At 40.4% G+C, this 17208-nt stretch overlaps 1 protein-coding gene across 6 annotated transcripts in view; it reads right to left on the reverse strand.

Annotated features, from left to right (window-relative positions):
• Positions 1 to 17208, reverse strand: part of LOC109031169 (kinesin-like protein CG14535) — a 192767-nt gene that overhangs the window by 25266 nt on the left and 150293 nt on the right. For all 6 annotated transcript variants that reach the window (XM_072298057.1, XM_072298056.1, XM_072298055.1 and 3 more), the window contains exon 5: positions 10641 to 10734. In XM_072298057.1, the coding sequence (XP_072154158.1) occupies positions 10641 to 10734 (94 nt within the window). The remainder of the gene's footprint in view (positions 1 to 10640; positions 10735 to 17208) is intronic.

Raw genomic sequence — 17208 nt, forward strand, 5'->3', positions numbered from 1 at the left:
ATACTAGAGTAAATCTTGTACAAAATTTTGAAAAATTTCTGAAAAAAAGTTCTGAGTTGTCGTTTCAAGATTGTCATACCACAAAATGCCAAGCATGCACACCTTTTGGGACGTTTTTACAGTATTTAAATGTCTAAAAACCGAAGAAACATGAAACCTAGAGCACAAAGTTGAAGGAAATTTATCAGATCTAGGAATTCACTCAGGCGAAGAATTAACCCGGAAAAGATCGAATTAAAAGAGGCAAGCCTCAAGAGAAGTTTCCACTTTCTCTTGAGTAGCGATCGTCTCAGTGGAGCATGTCAGCGCTAACTTTTCCGCTGCAGTTCCCGGGAGCATCCAGCGACAGGAGAAAAAAGTGATTTATAGAATTAGGAAACAATTACACCGCCAATGATGGGCTGCGAGGAACTCATTGCTCAACTTCAAATTAATGGTAACATCTGTTGAACATCCGACACCTGTGATAAAATATTTCCGCAAGTTTCTCGTCTTTGAGCTAGTCCTTCACTTTAACTCCTCAAGATTCTATCGTGCAACCCAAGCTTCCCCTATTTACGAGGTTTTCTGAGGACGATGTCGTCACCTTTCGGCCAAAGTATCACAAGCGCCATGCGACGACGCTTCAAAATTTCCGCCGCAATTTTCTTTTTTCACAGAAAAATTTTTGGTTGGATCTGTTCGGAAATTTTTTGAAAAATGTATCGGCAGCACGAAGGAAATTCAGTGAAATTTTCGGACGGCCTCGTTGAACAATTTCTCTGTATGAAAAAAAAATGGCGGCAGAAATTTTTAAACGACGGCGCTTGTGATACTTTGGCCGGTAGATAACGACGTGCCCTGTCAGCCCGTTTCGTTTACATACATGGGTTAACAGGTCTCATCATTATTAATGTGCAAAACCTACAATGTTTGTACGTAAACGTATAGTTAGCACATAAACGCTTATGATCAAGTTGATGATATGATGAAAAGTGATTGCGTCAAAAAATCAGCGTTTCTACAGGCATGTCAAATACAGCGTTATTGAAAATGAGCCGATCTAGCGATGGTACACTCCATTCCGATGTAAAACCATCCAATTTGGCGTTTCCGTGCGGAAATCGATGAGCTCATGGATAGCACGGATCGAGGCTCAGACCATTGCCGCGTCATCAATGACGCAGATAGCTGAGCCGTGAAACCAATTCATTAAATTTAATCGGTTCGGAGAGTTGGGAAACTTCATGAAAAAGTTCTAAATTCTTCAGTGAGCCCGTGTGAGAGTTTTCCTCTATTGAATTTCCTCGAAAATTTTGCAAGCCTGTTGGTTAGGTCCGGTGGAAAAACACCCAATTCTTGAAGCAAACAGACCAGTGGCGGGGCGTAAATGTTCGATAATTGATAATTTCCCATTTTAAGCTGAGGTAAAAGATCGATTATTGTTTGATATCCTGTTTGTCGATCCTTTTCCATAGGTTTAAATGGAAGATCAATCGATATATCGCAATGCACGCCACGCCACTAAAACAGACGCCCGAAAAGCGCCGATCTGGCTGAACTAGAAAACGGCAGCATACGGACAGAAACACAGTGTGTTCCGAAAGTTAATAGACAGCTGAATCATCTCTTCAACTCCTCGACTATACTGTAGTGATACCAAATAAAGCGACTCGTAATACCGAATAGACCTATAAATCTCAATTTTTTATATCGAGTTTCTTTGACAATCTTCTCCACAACAATTTATATAAAATCACTGGAAATAAGTCTTATTGGTATAAACACAATACGTACATGAGGAAGCCGCCAGTACACAAAAATTGTCGTTGTTTCAAGCAAAACAGCCGTAAGGAGTATGATTTCGGCGGAGAGCCAGTGAGTCCTGTTCTCTAAAGTAAAATGGCGCCCTTTTCTGCCAATTTCCAATCATAATGATTGTGTGTCGTGTGTTCGAATTCGAAACGCAAAACGCGAAAGAATGCAGAGGACAAATACGTGCGACCGTCTTGCCTTACAGTAAAGCCTACTATGAAAATGAAAAAAAACCCTTTCCATATGGTTGAAAATAAAGTCCGTCAATTTTCAATCACTCAAGCGAATATTAATATTTCCATCAATTTTGAAAATTTTACGAAAAATGGAGGACCATTTCAATAAAATCGGCCGCTCGGCCCATTTCCTTAAAAATTCAATTTTGGACATACTACTCTCGTTGGTGACACGGAACTGGAATAAAAATATCGCAAATTTTACCGGAAGCAGGGTATAATCTCCCAAGGGTATACTCGATTTTTGACACATAATGTACAGGGTAAAGATAACGAGCCATCTGGTAGCGTGGACCATAACTTTGTTCAATGCGATTTGAGCTAGGGGCATGTGCTACAACAGAATGTGTTGGTGACTACCATACTCACATCACTAAAACTCAAACGGGGTTTTTTTTCTTTTCTTTTTTTTAAGTGCAGCAGCAATTTTAATAAGGAAGCAGAGCTTCCGGGACGGTGTGTGGCGGGAGATCGAGGCGAATAAAAAGTAATAAATATTAATTATAACGATGCCGATGATGACCATGCTCGGGAATAATGGGCATAATGGGGCCTTGGCCGGGGACGATCGTAAAACGATCGTAAAGGGAGCCGGAAGGAACTCGGAGTCCGCGCCGCCAATTAAACGGGTCTGCAAAAGCACAACTGCATCCCCATGTCGCCACGTGTAAGTAGAGCCGCGTCCGGAAGAGAGGAGGTCGGGATGGTTGACCACAAAGAACGAGGCATATTTTTGCCATTTGTTCATAACCTCACTGTTGTTTTACCTAAAAAAGCAGGGAGGGAACGTTCAAGTATTTCGTTGAAGGGGAGGACGGCCAAAGCATGCCATACGTGGAGTTACGAGCGGAAGGGGATGTGAAGTCCATTCTTACGGCTTCAAAGGGCCGCAACGAATTAAGCATATTTCCGCAATTGGTTTATCATAACTTTAATGTTGTTTTACCCAAAAAAGCAGTGAAGGGATGCTCAAGCATTACGTTGAGCGGGAAGACGGTAAAGTCATATGCCTTACGCGGAGTTACGAGCGGAAGGGGATGCACAGTCCATTCTTACGGCTTCAAGGGGACGCTCATAAAATACGTGATGCTAAATTTCGGAATTTTCGAACATCCCCCTCTTCTCTTCATCACGCTTTTATACATAGATCCCTTTCCTCTAAAAAGTAAAAAAAGATGCTCTCCTTAAACTACCCTCCTCACTCCACTTGGATTGCTACGTATTTTTTAAATGCCCCGTCACAAAAAGTAATTTTTCCCGATTAAAGGAATTTTACATACATATAAGTCGCTTTACAGCACTCCCTCGCGCTCTACGACTCCTAACCTCCACTGCTCTCTTTCAAACCACAAATCTTGGGGGATTGAGCACCTTAACATTTCCGCTTCAATCCCTTCCCTCCAACCTTTCATTGGGCGCCCTCTGCGTCTTCTCCCAGGAGGAACCCAGTCAAGGACCTTCTTCGGCAACCTGTCTCCTGCCATTCTCTGGACATGACCATACCAGATGAGTTGTTTCATCATAATGTCATGCACGATGGTCTGCTTGGCATCCATGATTTCCCGTACCGTCTCATTCCTGACGCGATCCTTTCTGGAAATACCAGCGGATCTACGCCAGAAGTCCATCTCCGTTGCCTCTAAAACCTCCCGGGTCCGCTGTTTCATCGGCCATACTTCACACCCGTAGGTTACTATGCTCTTGACAATCGCGTTGTAGATCCTTCTTTTGTTCTCTTTGGAGATCCTTTGATCCCAAAGGACTCCATTTAACATAGCGATTGCCCTCCTACCCTGCATATTCCTCTTCTTGATGGCCTGGTCCAATCTTCCATCCTGGGTTAGAAACACTCCTAGATATTTGTAAATATCGCAGCTTCCAAGGAATTTAAAGGCAGCTTTAAAGGAATTTTTCCAGCTTTATCTCAGGCTTCCCTTGTTTCCTGATAAATGAAACACGGAATGAACCCATTCTTACGTCATGCAAAAGGAGGTGTGACAAGTTGTCTTACGGATGCTGTGCAAGGGATTAGGGGAGTCAAACAGTCAGTCAAAATGCCTTACGGCAGGCTTAAACGGCCCCTAACGACCTAAATTTCAAAATTCGACTAATTTAATGAACAGATTGATTCCACTATAAAACAACAAAATGTATCTACTTTGTCAAAAATCAAAGTTGTGAGACAGCAGTCGTCCTAAATATCCTGGTAGAGGGCAGCATTTCTCACTATCTCGTGCAAATTGGCACCTTTTTCTGCCAATTTCCAGCCTTAAAATTCATTTGTTACTTGTCAAAACTTAATCAAACAAGCAAGCAGAAGTTAGCATGTATCGCTGTCTTGCCTAATATGGTACAAATGAGACCATTTTTATTTTTCGAGTTAACGCTCTGACTATAAGCGGCGCATCCGGCAGCTCGGCCTCGCATTAGGAGTCATTTCAGCCGGGACGATGACCAATATTACAGCCGCGACCTGTAATGCACCCCCAGAGAGTGAAAACCCAGACACAGCCACCAATTGCGACCCCCCCCCCCTCACACCCCCTTTGCACCCCTGGTCCCTATCCATGTCATTTCGAGCGCAGGTAAACCCCCACTCCCTCGCACCTGTCACCATTCGTTCGCGCATTGCTGTGCGCTCGCCTCGTAAAAATATTGAAGATGAATATGTAAATGTGAAGGGGTAGCCAGAGAGAAACAGAGCCTCTAGTATATTGGAAACATCAATAAAGGAATTTTCTCGGTTCCTTCACTAAGCCATTGTAGATATACCTGGATGTTTAACTTGTTTAGTAAGACTAAGTATTTCAGAGACCCCACACTGGCAAACCAAGCAACGATAGTTGTTGGGACCATAATAATGTGGTATATACAAAATATATCTACTGAAATTGGGAATTTGGAAAAAATACACAAGCTCAATAGATCAGGACAGCTAACAATATACACATGACTATAACGTTGAAAATACGTAACTTTTGAAAACTATTCACTGGACAGATCAATATGGTTTTATAGTTACTTGAGAGGTTTCACACTTATCCGACCAAATAACTAGGTTAAATAACGAATTAAGCGACTTGGTCACCGATAAAGAGCCATTAATATAGTTTGGCATATGTAACTTTTATTTCCGTCATTATCTTTTTCCTAAGCGTGTGCTTTTCTTTCATCAAGTCAAAATTGAACGTCAAATTTTTATCACATTTTGTTATCTTCGGAGCGCTTTCAGGTGCCTTCGGATCAATTCCCATCCCAGTATCTGAATCCATGAATATTTAGGTAATTTTATTGTGAAACGTCCATCAACCACGTGAGTGTATTCTTCTAAAGCTCAGCTTATTATCAAAAATGCTCTGCAATCGCACAGTCAGCGACCCATGGGGATCATTTAAAAAGGGGAGCATTACCGTTACACAAAAATTATCTATTTTGAGCTTCAACAATAGGAAAGTTTTATAGAATTAAGCGTCAGGTACGTTTCCAGTTCATTGAAAGCGATCAATATATTATTTGTTAAATTCTGCATCTGCAACGGACGGAGCGCGTACAAAAGGCTCGTCCGCGTAGGAAAGCAAACTTCGCAACAAAGCGAATTGATCCGGCATTCTGTTTTTGTTTCACGGGGAGGCTTTTGATGAGCGACGCGGGCGAATTAGAAAACCGGAAATGACGCTCGGAATTCGACCGGAAACGCGTTGATGGAGCTTCACCAATCGAGCGAAATCGATCTCTGGCCGGCGCACTGACTTTCCGACCTCCATGTTATAGAGCAGAGAGTTCCCAGCGTATTGTTCAGTGAGCTAATATTCGGGGGACAAAAACTGATTTTGATGATATGACGACGATTGCAGGAGTAAATTTATCGAAAAATTTCAAAGACAAAAAAAACTTTCCAAAGAAGAGAGTCATACTTAAAAATGTTAGCGATACATAGATGCGCTTTATAAAAAAGCAAGTCGAACAATTTCGGAGTTCAATTGGAGCCCTTTTAGCACAAATTACTTGAAGTATGGAAACTTCCGAAGTTCTACGATCTAACTCTTTTAATTCTTAGATACCCAGTCCGGGTCTAATTGAACCGAGTCTCACTAAATGCAAACAAACTGCGGGTATATGGGGCCGTTACATATATGAGCTTTCGATATAAATCCACAAATACATACTAAACAAAGAATCAGATATTAAATAAAAAATGAAAATAAGAAATCATGCATCAACACAGCCGATAACAGGATAGACGTATTCGGGTCTCGTTTTTTATTGACTCTACTTCCGCATCTAAGGTACACCATTTTCTTAGCAATTAACATAGAGCGGAGCATTGAGAGTTCACGCATCGTACCATCGCGCCTTCAATTTTGCAGACGCAACCCAGACATCCATCAAGCACGAATAGTTGTATCTCTGCGCCGTCATCAACGCGCGTCCTTTACTTCAAACCAAGTGGCGAACCAAGTGGTTCTATTTTTGAACTGTGTTTGTTTCCGTTTGTTTTATATGGAGTGGTTCTTGAAGGGCCACAAGCGCAACCAGCCAAAAATCCGAGGGATGTTATCGAAACGCATTAAATTAAAAATAATGACTCGACTAATTGTCAGTTTAGAAATTATTGATACACCAGAGTGGTAGCAAAACTGTAAATGAAAAACTTCATTGAAAAAAAGGAATAACCAACTTGTTTTGACTTAAAATAGATTTTCTTTGTTCATATCAGCGTTTGATTTGGCCGCGAAGCTGGCCAGAAAGCTCTCAATTTCCTTTACGTTTGGGAATTCCTTGAGGATTCATCTTTTTTTTCCTGGAGGTATTTTATGTCCTCAAAAGACGTTTTCCCGGGCAAATAACAGCGATCAAAAGCTATAGCGCCGCCGTCAGAAAGGGTTGTCAACCGCGTCTTAGCAACTCCCCCGACCACCCCCATTAAAAACAAAGAGATCCTCCCCCTCCAGCCACACTCTTCAATCTCCATTCACCGTTGTTTTTTAATCAAAGACGCGCGCTGATCACGATTGAAAACGCAGAAAACCGATGGCAGTAGATGCCAAATGGACTACATTTTGCAATAAGGAACTATAAATTCCGGCCCAGTTTAAAAACAACGTATGTGCATTAGTTTCCCCATGCACGTAAGTATTTTTTCAGATGAGCCAGAATTTATAGCTCAAAATTGCAAAATGCAGTACAAATGGCTACACAAATTGAAATTAACCAGAGTTCTACGACGAAGTATTAAGCTCTTTTTTTTTTTTGAATGATCAGTGGTCGTCACCTCACAAACAATACGGTTGACAGAATCTGAATAGGCCGATGAGTCAACTGCATTACATACAACTTTTGACTCGTTGATAAAAACGCTTTTCTGCGTAGGCAAATTGCGTTTAAATACCGTTGTTCGTCCGAAATATGGGGGCATAACTCCGATCTCACGTGAACCTTGCGGGCTAATAATTGCAATTGATAGACAAAGCAATAGACAAAAAAGACAAAAAGGAAATGAAGCAATCATATTGGCGGAGACGGGTAGTTGCAACGGATGGCGAGGGTGCGTCGTAGATTAACTAACGGCAATCCACGAGAGACCCTATAGTTAGTCTATCATTTTCCTCCTTCGTTTACCACCCGTTCCAACCAATAGGACGCTTCATTTTCTCTTTGTCTATAGATCGTATTCGATACATCAAACGGCTGAGATTGTATCGATATCGATTGGTTCAAAATATAAACATAGCCTCAAAAGTAAATTCAGAAATCTGAGAGAACGGGTCTTTTGGAACAGATTTTTTATTCTTTTGCGTACCTAATGCCAATTTAAAGTGAAATTGTTAGGAATTTTCTCATTTTCAGTTTTTCCAACTTAAATCCTTACAGTTTGGTTTGAGGTTATGTGCTATTGTTTTGAACCAAACGATACATCGAACCGTTATCGAATACGGTCTATTGCTTTATACTTATCAATGCGATAATCAGCTTGCAAGAAAGCATGTGGTTTTAAGGAAAACAGGATAACTTTCAGACCGGATTTACATCCTTTCGTCAGAGAGGCGAGAATATTTGGTTGCTGAAGTTACTTTTTTTCTTTAAATCAATTTGAAACGTGCGTAGTCATAAATTTTTCCCATCGAACAAAACTTTGATCAACAATCGTTGATATCCGTCTTGAAAATCTAATTTTGACTGAATGTTTTGCACATCATTTTCAATTAAATACAGTAAAGAGAACGAGGGTATACATCCTCATTATCATATCTTTCCTCATTGAGCAATAAGTTGCATACTTCCACGGCATAACTTCAACTGAGGGTGAATACTTTGTATTTTTGCCAATTTAGTAATTGGTTTACCGACGCAAAAATTTAACCCGAGAAAAACGGCATCTCTTTGAATGCATTTTCATGACAAAATATAAAAATGTGCAGTTTTTCGGAATAAATTGTTGTTAAGTCATGTTAAATTGTTAATTTTTCGAGGCAATTAGGCAACTTTTTCGTAAATAAGAGCCTCAAACAGTTTGGCGAAAAAATTACGGGTGCCTTTGCCTCTTTTGCAGGCTGTGAAATGAGGATTTTGAATGGAGAAGGGAGAGGATAGCGGTTAGATGAATGAAGCGACCGCGTGCTCGGTTAGCGAGTAGTATTTCATTTTAATCAACATTAATAAGACGGGTAAAGAAATGGACCTTTTTCCGACAAAACATTTTAATTAGAGCCTCAACATTGAGGCTGTGCGTTTGGTGCCTCAGTCCCCAGCTGGGACCAACATTGTAAAGAAAGCTGTTCGTCACAGCTGTCGTAGCCTGTAAAATGGTTGTAGTATCCAAGCGTTTACTTTAGAATTTTGAAACTCACCGAAAAGAATAACTCAATATTTTTCCAAGGTCACAAGTGCCAGCAGTAACAGACACGTTATCGATTCCTTTTTTTGAGAAACGAAGTAAAGTGCGTCAATCGCCGAGTCAAAAATTCCAGAATCTAATTCTAATTTGTAAATTCCAAAATTAGTAGTTTATTTTTAATTTAAATTATTTCCTGATCGAAACATTTAACTCTCCTAGTTGTTTTTGTGGTGTTTGATCCTTTAATCTTGATTTTATGTTTTATCATGGTTCTCACCATTCCAAGAATTTTTCTTGTGTTCATCATTAGTTCTTATTTTTACAGTTTACTATCCGTTATGGTCCGCTATCCGTATTTTGTTATGGTCCCACTATACAGCGTCTTTTCAAGAAGGAAAGCAAACCCGTCACAAGGTCAGAACGTTTCGCGCCCAAGACGTTATGCATTACGCAGTACTCTTTTGATTTATACTATAGAGTGAGATTTGGCTAGAAACTTCGACCCGATATTCTTGGATTGGGAAGCTTTGGGATCGAAAAATTTAAAATCGACATTCTTGACTCCACACCGATTTATTCGTTGTACTGAGCAATTTGCGTTACCATCTGAGGACACAATTTGCCTCACTCTGCTACATAGCATTTAGTACACATACAATGTGCACCAGGAATCTGCGGGACATGGTCAAGTAGGCACCATGCATGCTTTAATTAATCAAGCGTAAAAATACAGCTACTTGTATACAGTAATTGTGCATGTACATTGCACTTGTATGTTGTCTCTACATAGTATATCTACTTTTAAAGAAATCTTGTCAATAATTATCTCAGTTGCGTGGCGTGCTTTACGATACATTGATTGATCTGGCATTTAAATCTGTGGAAAGGGATCGATTGACAGGGAGTTCGCAACGAACACCTTAATAATCGATTCTTTGCCACAACATCAAATGAGGAAAAATCGATAATCGATCATTCACGCTTCGCCGTTGAATTTTATGTAGCATAAAGTAAACTGTCGTGCTGAGGGAAAAAGCCGTATACGCATTCGAATGTTGCCAAATTGCCTCTCTAGAAATATGTATCTTTGAAGAACTTAATGAATGTTTTTCCTCGAATAGAAATTTTCAGGCACTTTTGATCAAATTATGAGCGAAATCCTCCGAAAAATGCGCAGAAAAATATTTAAAAACTTTCCCGAAAATTTGTGATTAATCGAGGGAGATTTGGCAACGCCTGGAGGCTTATATGCGGCGTTTTTCCTTAGCACGGCAGTACACGAGAGCAATATCGCTGTACAGTCCATCTGAAATTCTGCCATGCTAAGGGAGAACGCCGTATGAATCTTCTGGCGCTGCCAAATTGCTTTCGATAAAAAACGAATTTCTCGGTAAACTTATGACTATTTTCTTTCCAATTTTTCAGATATTTTTGCTCGCAATTTCACATAAAGTTCCCGAAAATTTCAACGAAAAATATTCATAACTTGCCTCAAAAATGAACATTTTATAGAAGGAAATGTGGCAACTCTCGAATGTTCATACAGCGTTCTTCCTTAGCACGGGAGAATTGTGTTTGGTTTCAGCTTATAATATTAGATCACATTTTTTCTGGACGCCACGTGACAACCTCGTGCAATAAAGCGGGAGATGCGACCAGTATAAATTAACTTCGGGGGGAGGGGGGGAGAAGGCGCGCTTTAATTCATTTTTCCGCAATATAAAGCGACATTCACATGCATTTACAGCGGTCAGCCCGAAGACGGGTGAACTTACCTAAATTTGGATGGCCGTAGCAAAATAAACAGCCGTCAGTACCATTAATTACGGCATGAACAATGTCCGCCAAGGCACTTGAGCTTATCTCCGCCTGCGAAAAAAATAAACAGAGGAAATAAATTATAAATTTGGCTCATATCCTCGTGCTTAACTAAGCGTTACGAGCAACGAGCAAAAAAGCAGATGCTCCGTCGGGTTTTTTCTTCGTTTCCAGTGGTCGCCGTGCGAGTTCTCAAATAAGCGAGGGTTTTCCATGATTCTAATCGTTTGGTAATGACAAATTTTAGGTAGACAAATGGCTTTTATGACAGATGGAATGATGCATTGTTGTAGATGGTATTTTTTAGTCGATAAATTAAGTATCCCGGAGTAGATAGGACTCTTAAGTAATTTATTCTTTGACAAAATTTTTACCCATGATCTTCCGAGAAATATAGTGCCCTGCCAAGGAAGAGCACAGAATGTAGGGAAAACATAGCGATGGTGAAACTCCCAAACCACGTTTATCGGTTTGCGATATTGTAGACTTCCTGTTAGACTTTCTTCTTAAATGGAAAATTACTCAACGTCAATCCTTGAGAACTTCCGTGATTTTTTCCTTACTGTGCGCGGAAAAATCCGTAAAAACCTCAAGAAATAATATTGATTTGATGTCCTTCAAAAAAATAAAACGGGAGCGGAGGGTTTTAGACACCGCAAACGACCCTGGTAAAAATTGGCAGTGGGATCTGTGTTCCAAAATACTATAGACCTACAGCCGGCTGTAAGATTTCCTATAGCTCCTATAGTTGGCTATACAATTTCTTATAGCCTTTTATAGCCGATGGCGATAAAGCTACAGCCAGGCGATAAAGTGTATGCTAAACGTTACTAATTACGGATGCTAGGACTTGGTGAGTTTTTGGACTACCGCTCTCTCTCTCTCTGGGCCGTAGTATCTTGATTTATTTTGCGAGGAAAGCTCCGTGCTTTTGAAAGATGCCTGCCATTCCTAATATGTTGGAGCGCCTTCAATTTTGTATATGATACCGTGCAATACCTCTGGTGTGAAATAGTTGCTTCAAGCACTGTGGCACGCTGCGGCGCGGCGCGGCGGGCGGGCAGCCAGCGCGAAACGCGCATTGGCGCCTACAAACCTAACAGGGATACTTTACGCATTGCGCAATGCGTGAAGTATCCCTGTTAGGTTTGTAGGCGCCAGTGCGTCGCCGCTCCGCTTTGTGTTAGGCTCTAATATTTAATCTCGCGGAGTAAGCGTTTTTCAATTCATGATTTTGAAATGTTTGCACACCCTGTATGGATTATTCTCATTTTAATTGATGAAAAAAATATGTATTAAAGGAAAATATAATGTGTGTTTTGTAAATATTAAGGTGGTTCCGTATTAAACGTAATGATTTCCAAAGCACACGAATTTCTACACAATTTCTTATAACCTTTTATAGCCGATGGCGATAAACTGTATATCCCGCTGATTGGAACTATAGCCCGGCTGTATAGTTTTTTATCGCTTCGTATGGCCCGGCTGTGTGGTTTTCTCCGCTTTCTACATCCAGCTGTATGATTTTCTATCACCTTCTCTAGCCAGCTATTAGAATTCCTACGGTATTTTGAAACTCAGCTCGTATCGCTAATTTTTACCAGGGGAGATACGTGGTCTGGTAGTTTCACCGTCGATAGGCTTTTACCGTCACCCTTCTTACTCTACACGTTCAGAGCAACAAAGCAAAATTATAACACAAATTGAAATTCAAACGCGCGGGTGAAAAAAGAAGCTGAACATAAGACTGGTCCATAGGACGCCATATAATCCGGCCAAGGTTAAAGTCGATTTTTTCTGAAAGCCTCTAATTTATCGAGACTGTGCTTTTCCTCAGCAGAGCCGTAAGGATACGACAAAAGCCCAAAAGCTCATGTAAAAAGAAAAGAGAGATTACATGTATTATTCATTCTGATCGATAAATCCTTGAGACACTTGCATTTTAATAAGAGGGTCTATTTGGGTCATTTTAATCACTGAGTATTATCAATAATGTGTTTCTGAAGATCTTTTTTGATTATGAGATTTTGAATTACGGAACAATGCAACTTATTGAGATCATAACCATGCTTGTAATAGGTATGGGTGAAATTGAAATCTTTTTTCTATGCAAATTAAATTTTTTTTCAAAAACCGATTATACTTGGATGACTTACTTTTTATGCTTTTCTACTTTTAGTTTTTACTTTTTTACTTTTTGTCAGTCACCTGAAGATGGGCGGCCTACCCGAAACGGCCATTGTGCGTAGAGAATAATAAAAAAAGTAAGTCATCTGAGTATAATCGGTTTTTGAAAAAAATTTAATTTGCATAGAAAAAAGTGTTAATATTACCGATAAAGTGTTAGAAAAATTGTGCAGTATGCTACAACAAAAAGTTAAATAATTGATGAGGTCACATTTCAACTTGTAGCTCCCTAACTTATAGTAGGTTTTATTTAAATCAGGGTTCATCCTTCTTTTCCATAGTGTGTTTCAGAGGCTCAAAAGGGCAATCAAGTAAAGAAATCCAATAGCGGGCCTCTTACAGAAAACCCTTGCTTCCCACCCAGAAAACGATTCTTCGCTCAGAGCCGTCGGATTGAGTCGATGACCGACCATTCTTCGGAAAATTTAGCGCAATATCCATAAGACCCGGCTGTCGTCCAACTGTAGCCCCGGCGAGTCCAGATTTGATTTAGGGGCCGGACACTTGACGGCATTTAGGAATCCGGCCAGCTGCGCGGTACTAAAAGGCCATAAAAGTCCTTTACACGATCAAAAAGCGATCGGCTCCTTGCGCACCTTTTTTACGGCACTTTGCAAGCGTTGGGCGTCACGGGGGGACCAACTTAACTTTTACAGCCGCCCGGTTGTAATGGCAGCCACGCTGCCAAATAATCAGAGTCATGAACATGTGAATAATACTGCCGTACTGAGGAAGAACGTCATATGAGCCTTCAGGCGTTGCCAAATTTCCATTTATAAAACACGAATTTCCTGGTAAACTTATTGATATTTTTATTCCAATTTTTCAGAAATTTTTGCTCGCAATTCTACCGAAGAGCCCTGATAATTTCAGGAGAAAATATGTATAACTTTCCTAAGAAATGAACATTTTGTCGAAGGAAATTTAGCAACTCTCGAAAGTTTATACGGCGTTCTTCCTTAGCATGGTAGAATATTAGTCGGAGCAAAAAGGAGGGTTGTTTTAATGGACCGTCCCTTGGAGAACACAACGAGTACATGGGCAAAGTCTAAAATGTTCTCTTCACTGCATCGTATACGCGAGAATATTTAACCTTCCAGTTTCAAAAAAGATACAGTGGTGTAAACCTTATTACATTCAGATGAGAATCCTCATTTTGATAACTCCGCATAGAACGTAAAATAATAATCATCATGTCGATCAATTCCTCAATAAATACTAACTCCAACCTCTACGCATCAGAGGCAAAAAGTCCTAAATTTGGCAGCGCCACTGATCAAAGCATAATGCTGCGTTTTAGAGTCACCATCACGAAAACTGTTCGGTCCCAAAACCATTTGTGCCACGGTGATTTTATAGGGTTGAAATAAAGTACGGCTTTCATTCCCTATCTCAATTCTTACTTTGTGTGGATATTTCATTGTTTCTACATTTAAAACCTGGAGGTTCGGTTATGTGTAAAAAAATTACTACCCATGCCAAGACCATCTTTGGAATACAGAGCGGTTATCGACGGATCGAAGGTTTCCTATAACCGGCATTCATTCTCGAGTAACCCACAAGAGATCCTGTCGTTAGTCTATCGTGTTCTCTGTTGACGAGTGAGTTTCCTGAAATACATTCCTCTCGGTCCTAATTTCTGAAAATTTGTAAAGCCTACAGTATAGATGTCGACAGTGAAACTACCAAACCACGTATTTCGGTTTGCAACGTTGCAGACTTTCTGTCATACTTTATTTTTTTTAATGGAAAGCTACACAACACCAGTACTTGAAAACTTCCTTGATTTTTCTTTTGTAAGCTACGAAAACTCTGTGAAAAGTGAAAACTTCAAAGAATTATATTAATTTGTTCTCCCTAGAAAAACTAAAATGGGAACGGAGATTTCTAAACACCGTAAACGCGATACGTGGTCTGATACATTTACCGTCGATGTGAAACCATGTATCGTACTTCTATAAACTTTCACTAATGGGACTGTGTTGAGCAGAAAGGAACCAAGCCACATCTGCTATTGCCAAATAACAAATCAATTTCAGTGGACATTTCAGTGAATTCTCCGCGAAGAACGAGGCAAATTCCTTGAAATTTTCAAAAAGGTCCCCACAAACGATCTCTTGTAAAAAATTGAATTGACCAGTAAGCAGAAAAGAGATCCAATCGGAGGAAAATATTTGGCACACCGCTGCTAGGAACCGAATGGGCCTGTTGCAAACTTTTGCTAGAGCAAAAATAAGAGTTGTTTCTTGTAGATAATGCCTCAAAAATCACGATGAGCGCATCGGCAAAGTCTGAAATGCACTCATAACTTCACAATCTGCGTAAGAAATTTGCGTTTTTTTAAGCTTCCCGCTTCAAAAACGATACTACGGCGTAGGTGAACATTTTGTTAGAGGAGTCGCTCCATCGTCGGCGATATTCATCATGGCCGACACTTGCGCGCAGTTTTGCGCGTAATTCGAGGAGAGTTCAAGGTCAATCAATGCGGGCGTGGAAAACATGAACGTTAAAACACGCCGATTGTTATCTGGTCTAATCCAGTTCAGGTATTATCTCGTCCCATCACACGTGTTTTGGCGGATTGGCGTCGGCCATGATGAGTATTGCCGACGATGGAACGACTCCTCTTACAAAATGTTCACCTGTGCCGTAGTATCGCTTTTGAAGCGGGAAGCTCAAAAAACCGCAAATTTCTTACGCAGACTGTGAAGTTATGAGTGCATTTCAGACTTTGCCGATGCGCTCATCGTGATTTTTGAGGCATTATCTATAAGAAACAACTCTTAGTTTTGCTCTAGCAAAAGTTTGCAACAGGCCCATTGTAACGTAAATCCTGACTTTTTAATACGTCACTTGCTCCGGCCCCAAAGTTTCCACAACAATACTGATTGTGACAAACGAATGGTGCCATGATTTAATAAAAAAAACGAATGAATCGAAGTTTTCGACTCGCGTTGGCTGGTGAGTCGGAGCGGGGTCGGAGGGGGGTTGGTTGACGTTTCCTTCGAATGATCCCCGGGAAAAATGATGAATGATGAGTGTATTACAATCCGTCCGAGATGTTTGGTATGCAAACTGCGTTTTTGAGACAAGATGCGGATAATACGTTCCTCCGCGTCCCCTCGCCCGCCCCGGGGCGTCTTAACCCCCCCCCCCCTCCCCGGCCATCACCGCCGCCGCCCTTGCCTTGCGGCTTCTTAGATTGTCGGATGCGCCGGATTGGCCCAGCCCCTGGGGACGAAACGCCGCGCTGACAATATTCTCCGCGTCTTCGCAGTTCAAAATTCATGTTGCCGTTTGGCACGGAACAAATTTCCTTTTTTTTGGAAATCCCAATTCGTTTGGTCCAAGATGGGATGATGGATCGTTCACTTATTGAGTCACACATTTTGGAAAGATTTGAGTATAATCTGCGGTAAAATGCGAAATCGTATAAAGCAATATGCACACAACCCTTTAAGCAATGATTCTCAAGGGAAAAGAAAATAAAGAGATTGAAATGAAACTCATGAAGCCTCAGAAAAATACAGGTATTTTGATTTTTACGAGTCCGTTTATACTCATTGAACTTAAATCATTAAAAACTGTTGAACCTGACCATTAGATTTGAAAACATTATTTATTTCAAAACTGGTTTTGGCCCTAATACATTTATCTTCGTGATGAATATGAGTAATACTCTCCGCGCATGAGCGAGACATTTTTTAATAAAAACACAAATTTACACAAAAAATTATTAAATATGAATTTATAGAAAAACAAATGGAGCCAATAGCACAGATTCTGGAAAAGCAAGTTTTAATTTTTCAGTAAGCGCCTGAAAAAGAAGTTTTTGTTCTGTATACCTTTTCAGCTGTCTGTTGGTTAGGTCTCAACTTTTTAGAACTTGAAACATACGAGTAGATCTACATGCTTTTGGACGTGAATCATTAGCAAATTGCATGATTTTTACGCAAAGGCACAATTTTAATACGCACAGGGGTGTGTTTTGCGTATTCAGTAAAATAAAACTCTGTTTCTATTGCTAGGTAAAGCTCCGTGTAAAGCTCTGACCTCAAATGAAACTTCGCATAGTTACATAATGTCACCTTCCGGCCGAAGTATCACAAGCACCATGCGACGTTTAAACATTCTGCCGCCATTTCACTTTTTACAGAGAAATCGTTCAACGAAGCTGTCCGAAAATTCACTGAATTTTCATTGTACTACCGATAAAATTCAGCGAAATTTTCAAACAGATTTAACCAACAATTTCTCTGTAAAAAAATGTAATGGCGGCAGCAATTTTGAAACGTTGCAAGGCGCTTGTAATACTTTGGCCGGAAGGCGACGATGTGC

Source organism: Bemisia tabaci, chromosome 3 (genome assembly GCF_918797505.1).
Source record: "Bemisia tabaci chromosome 3, PGI_BMITA_v3".
NCBI lineage: Eukaryota > Metazoa > Arthropoda > Insecta > Hemiptera > Aleyrodidae > Bemisia > Bemisia tabaci.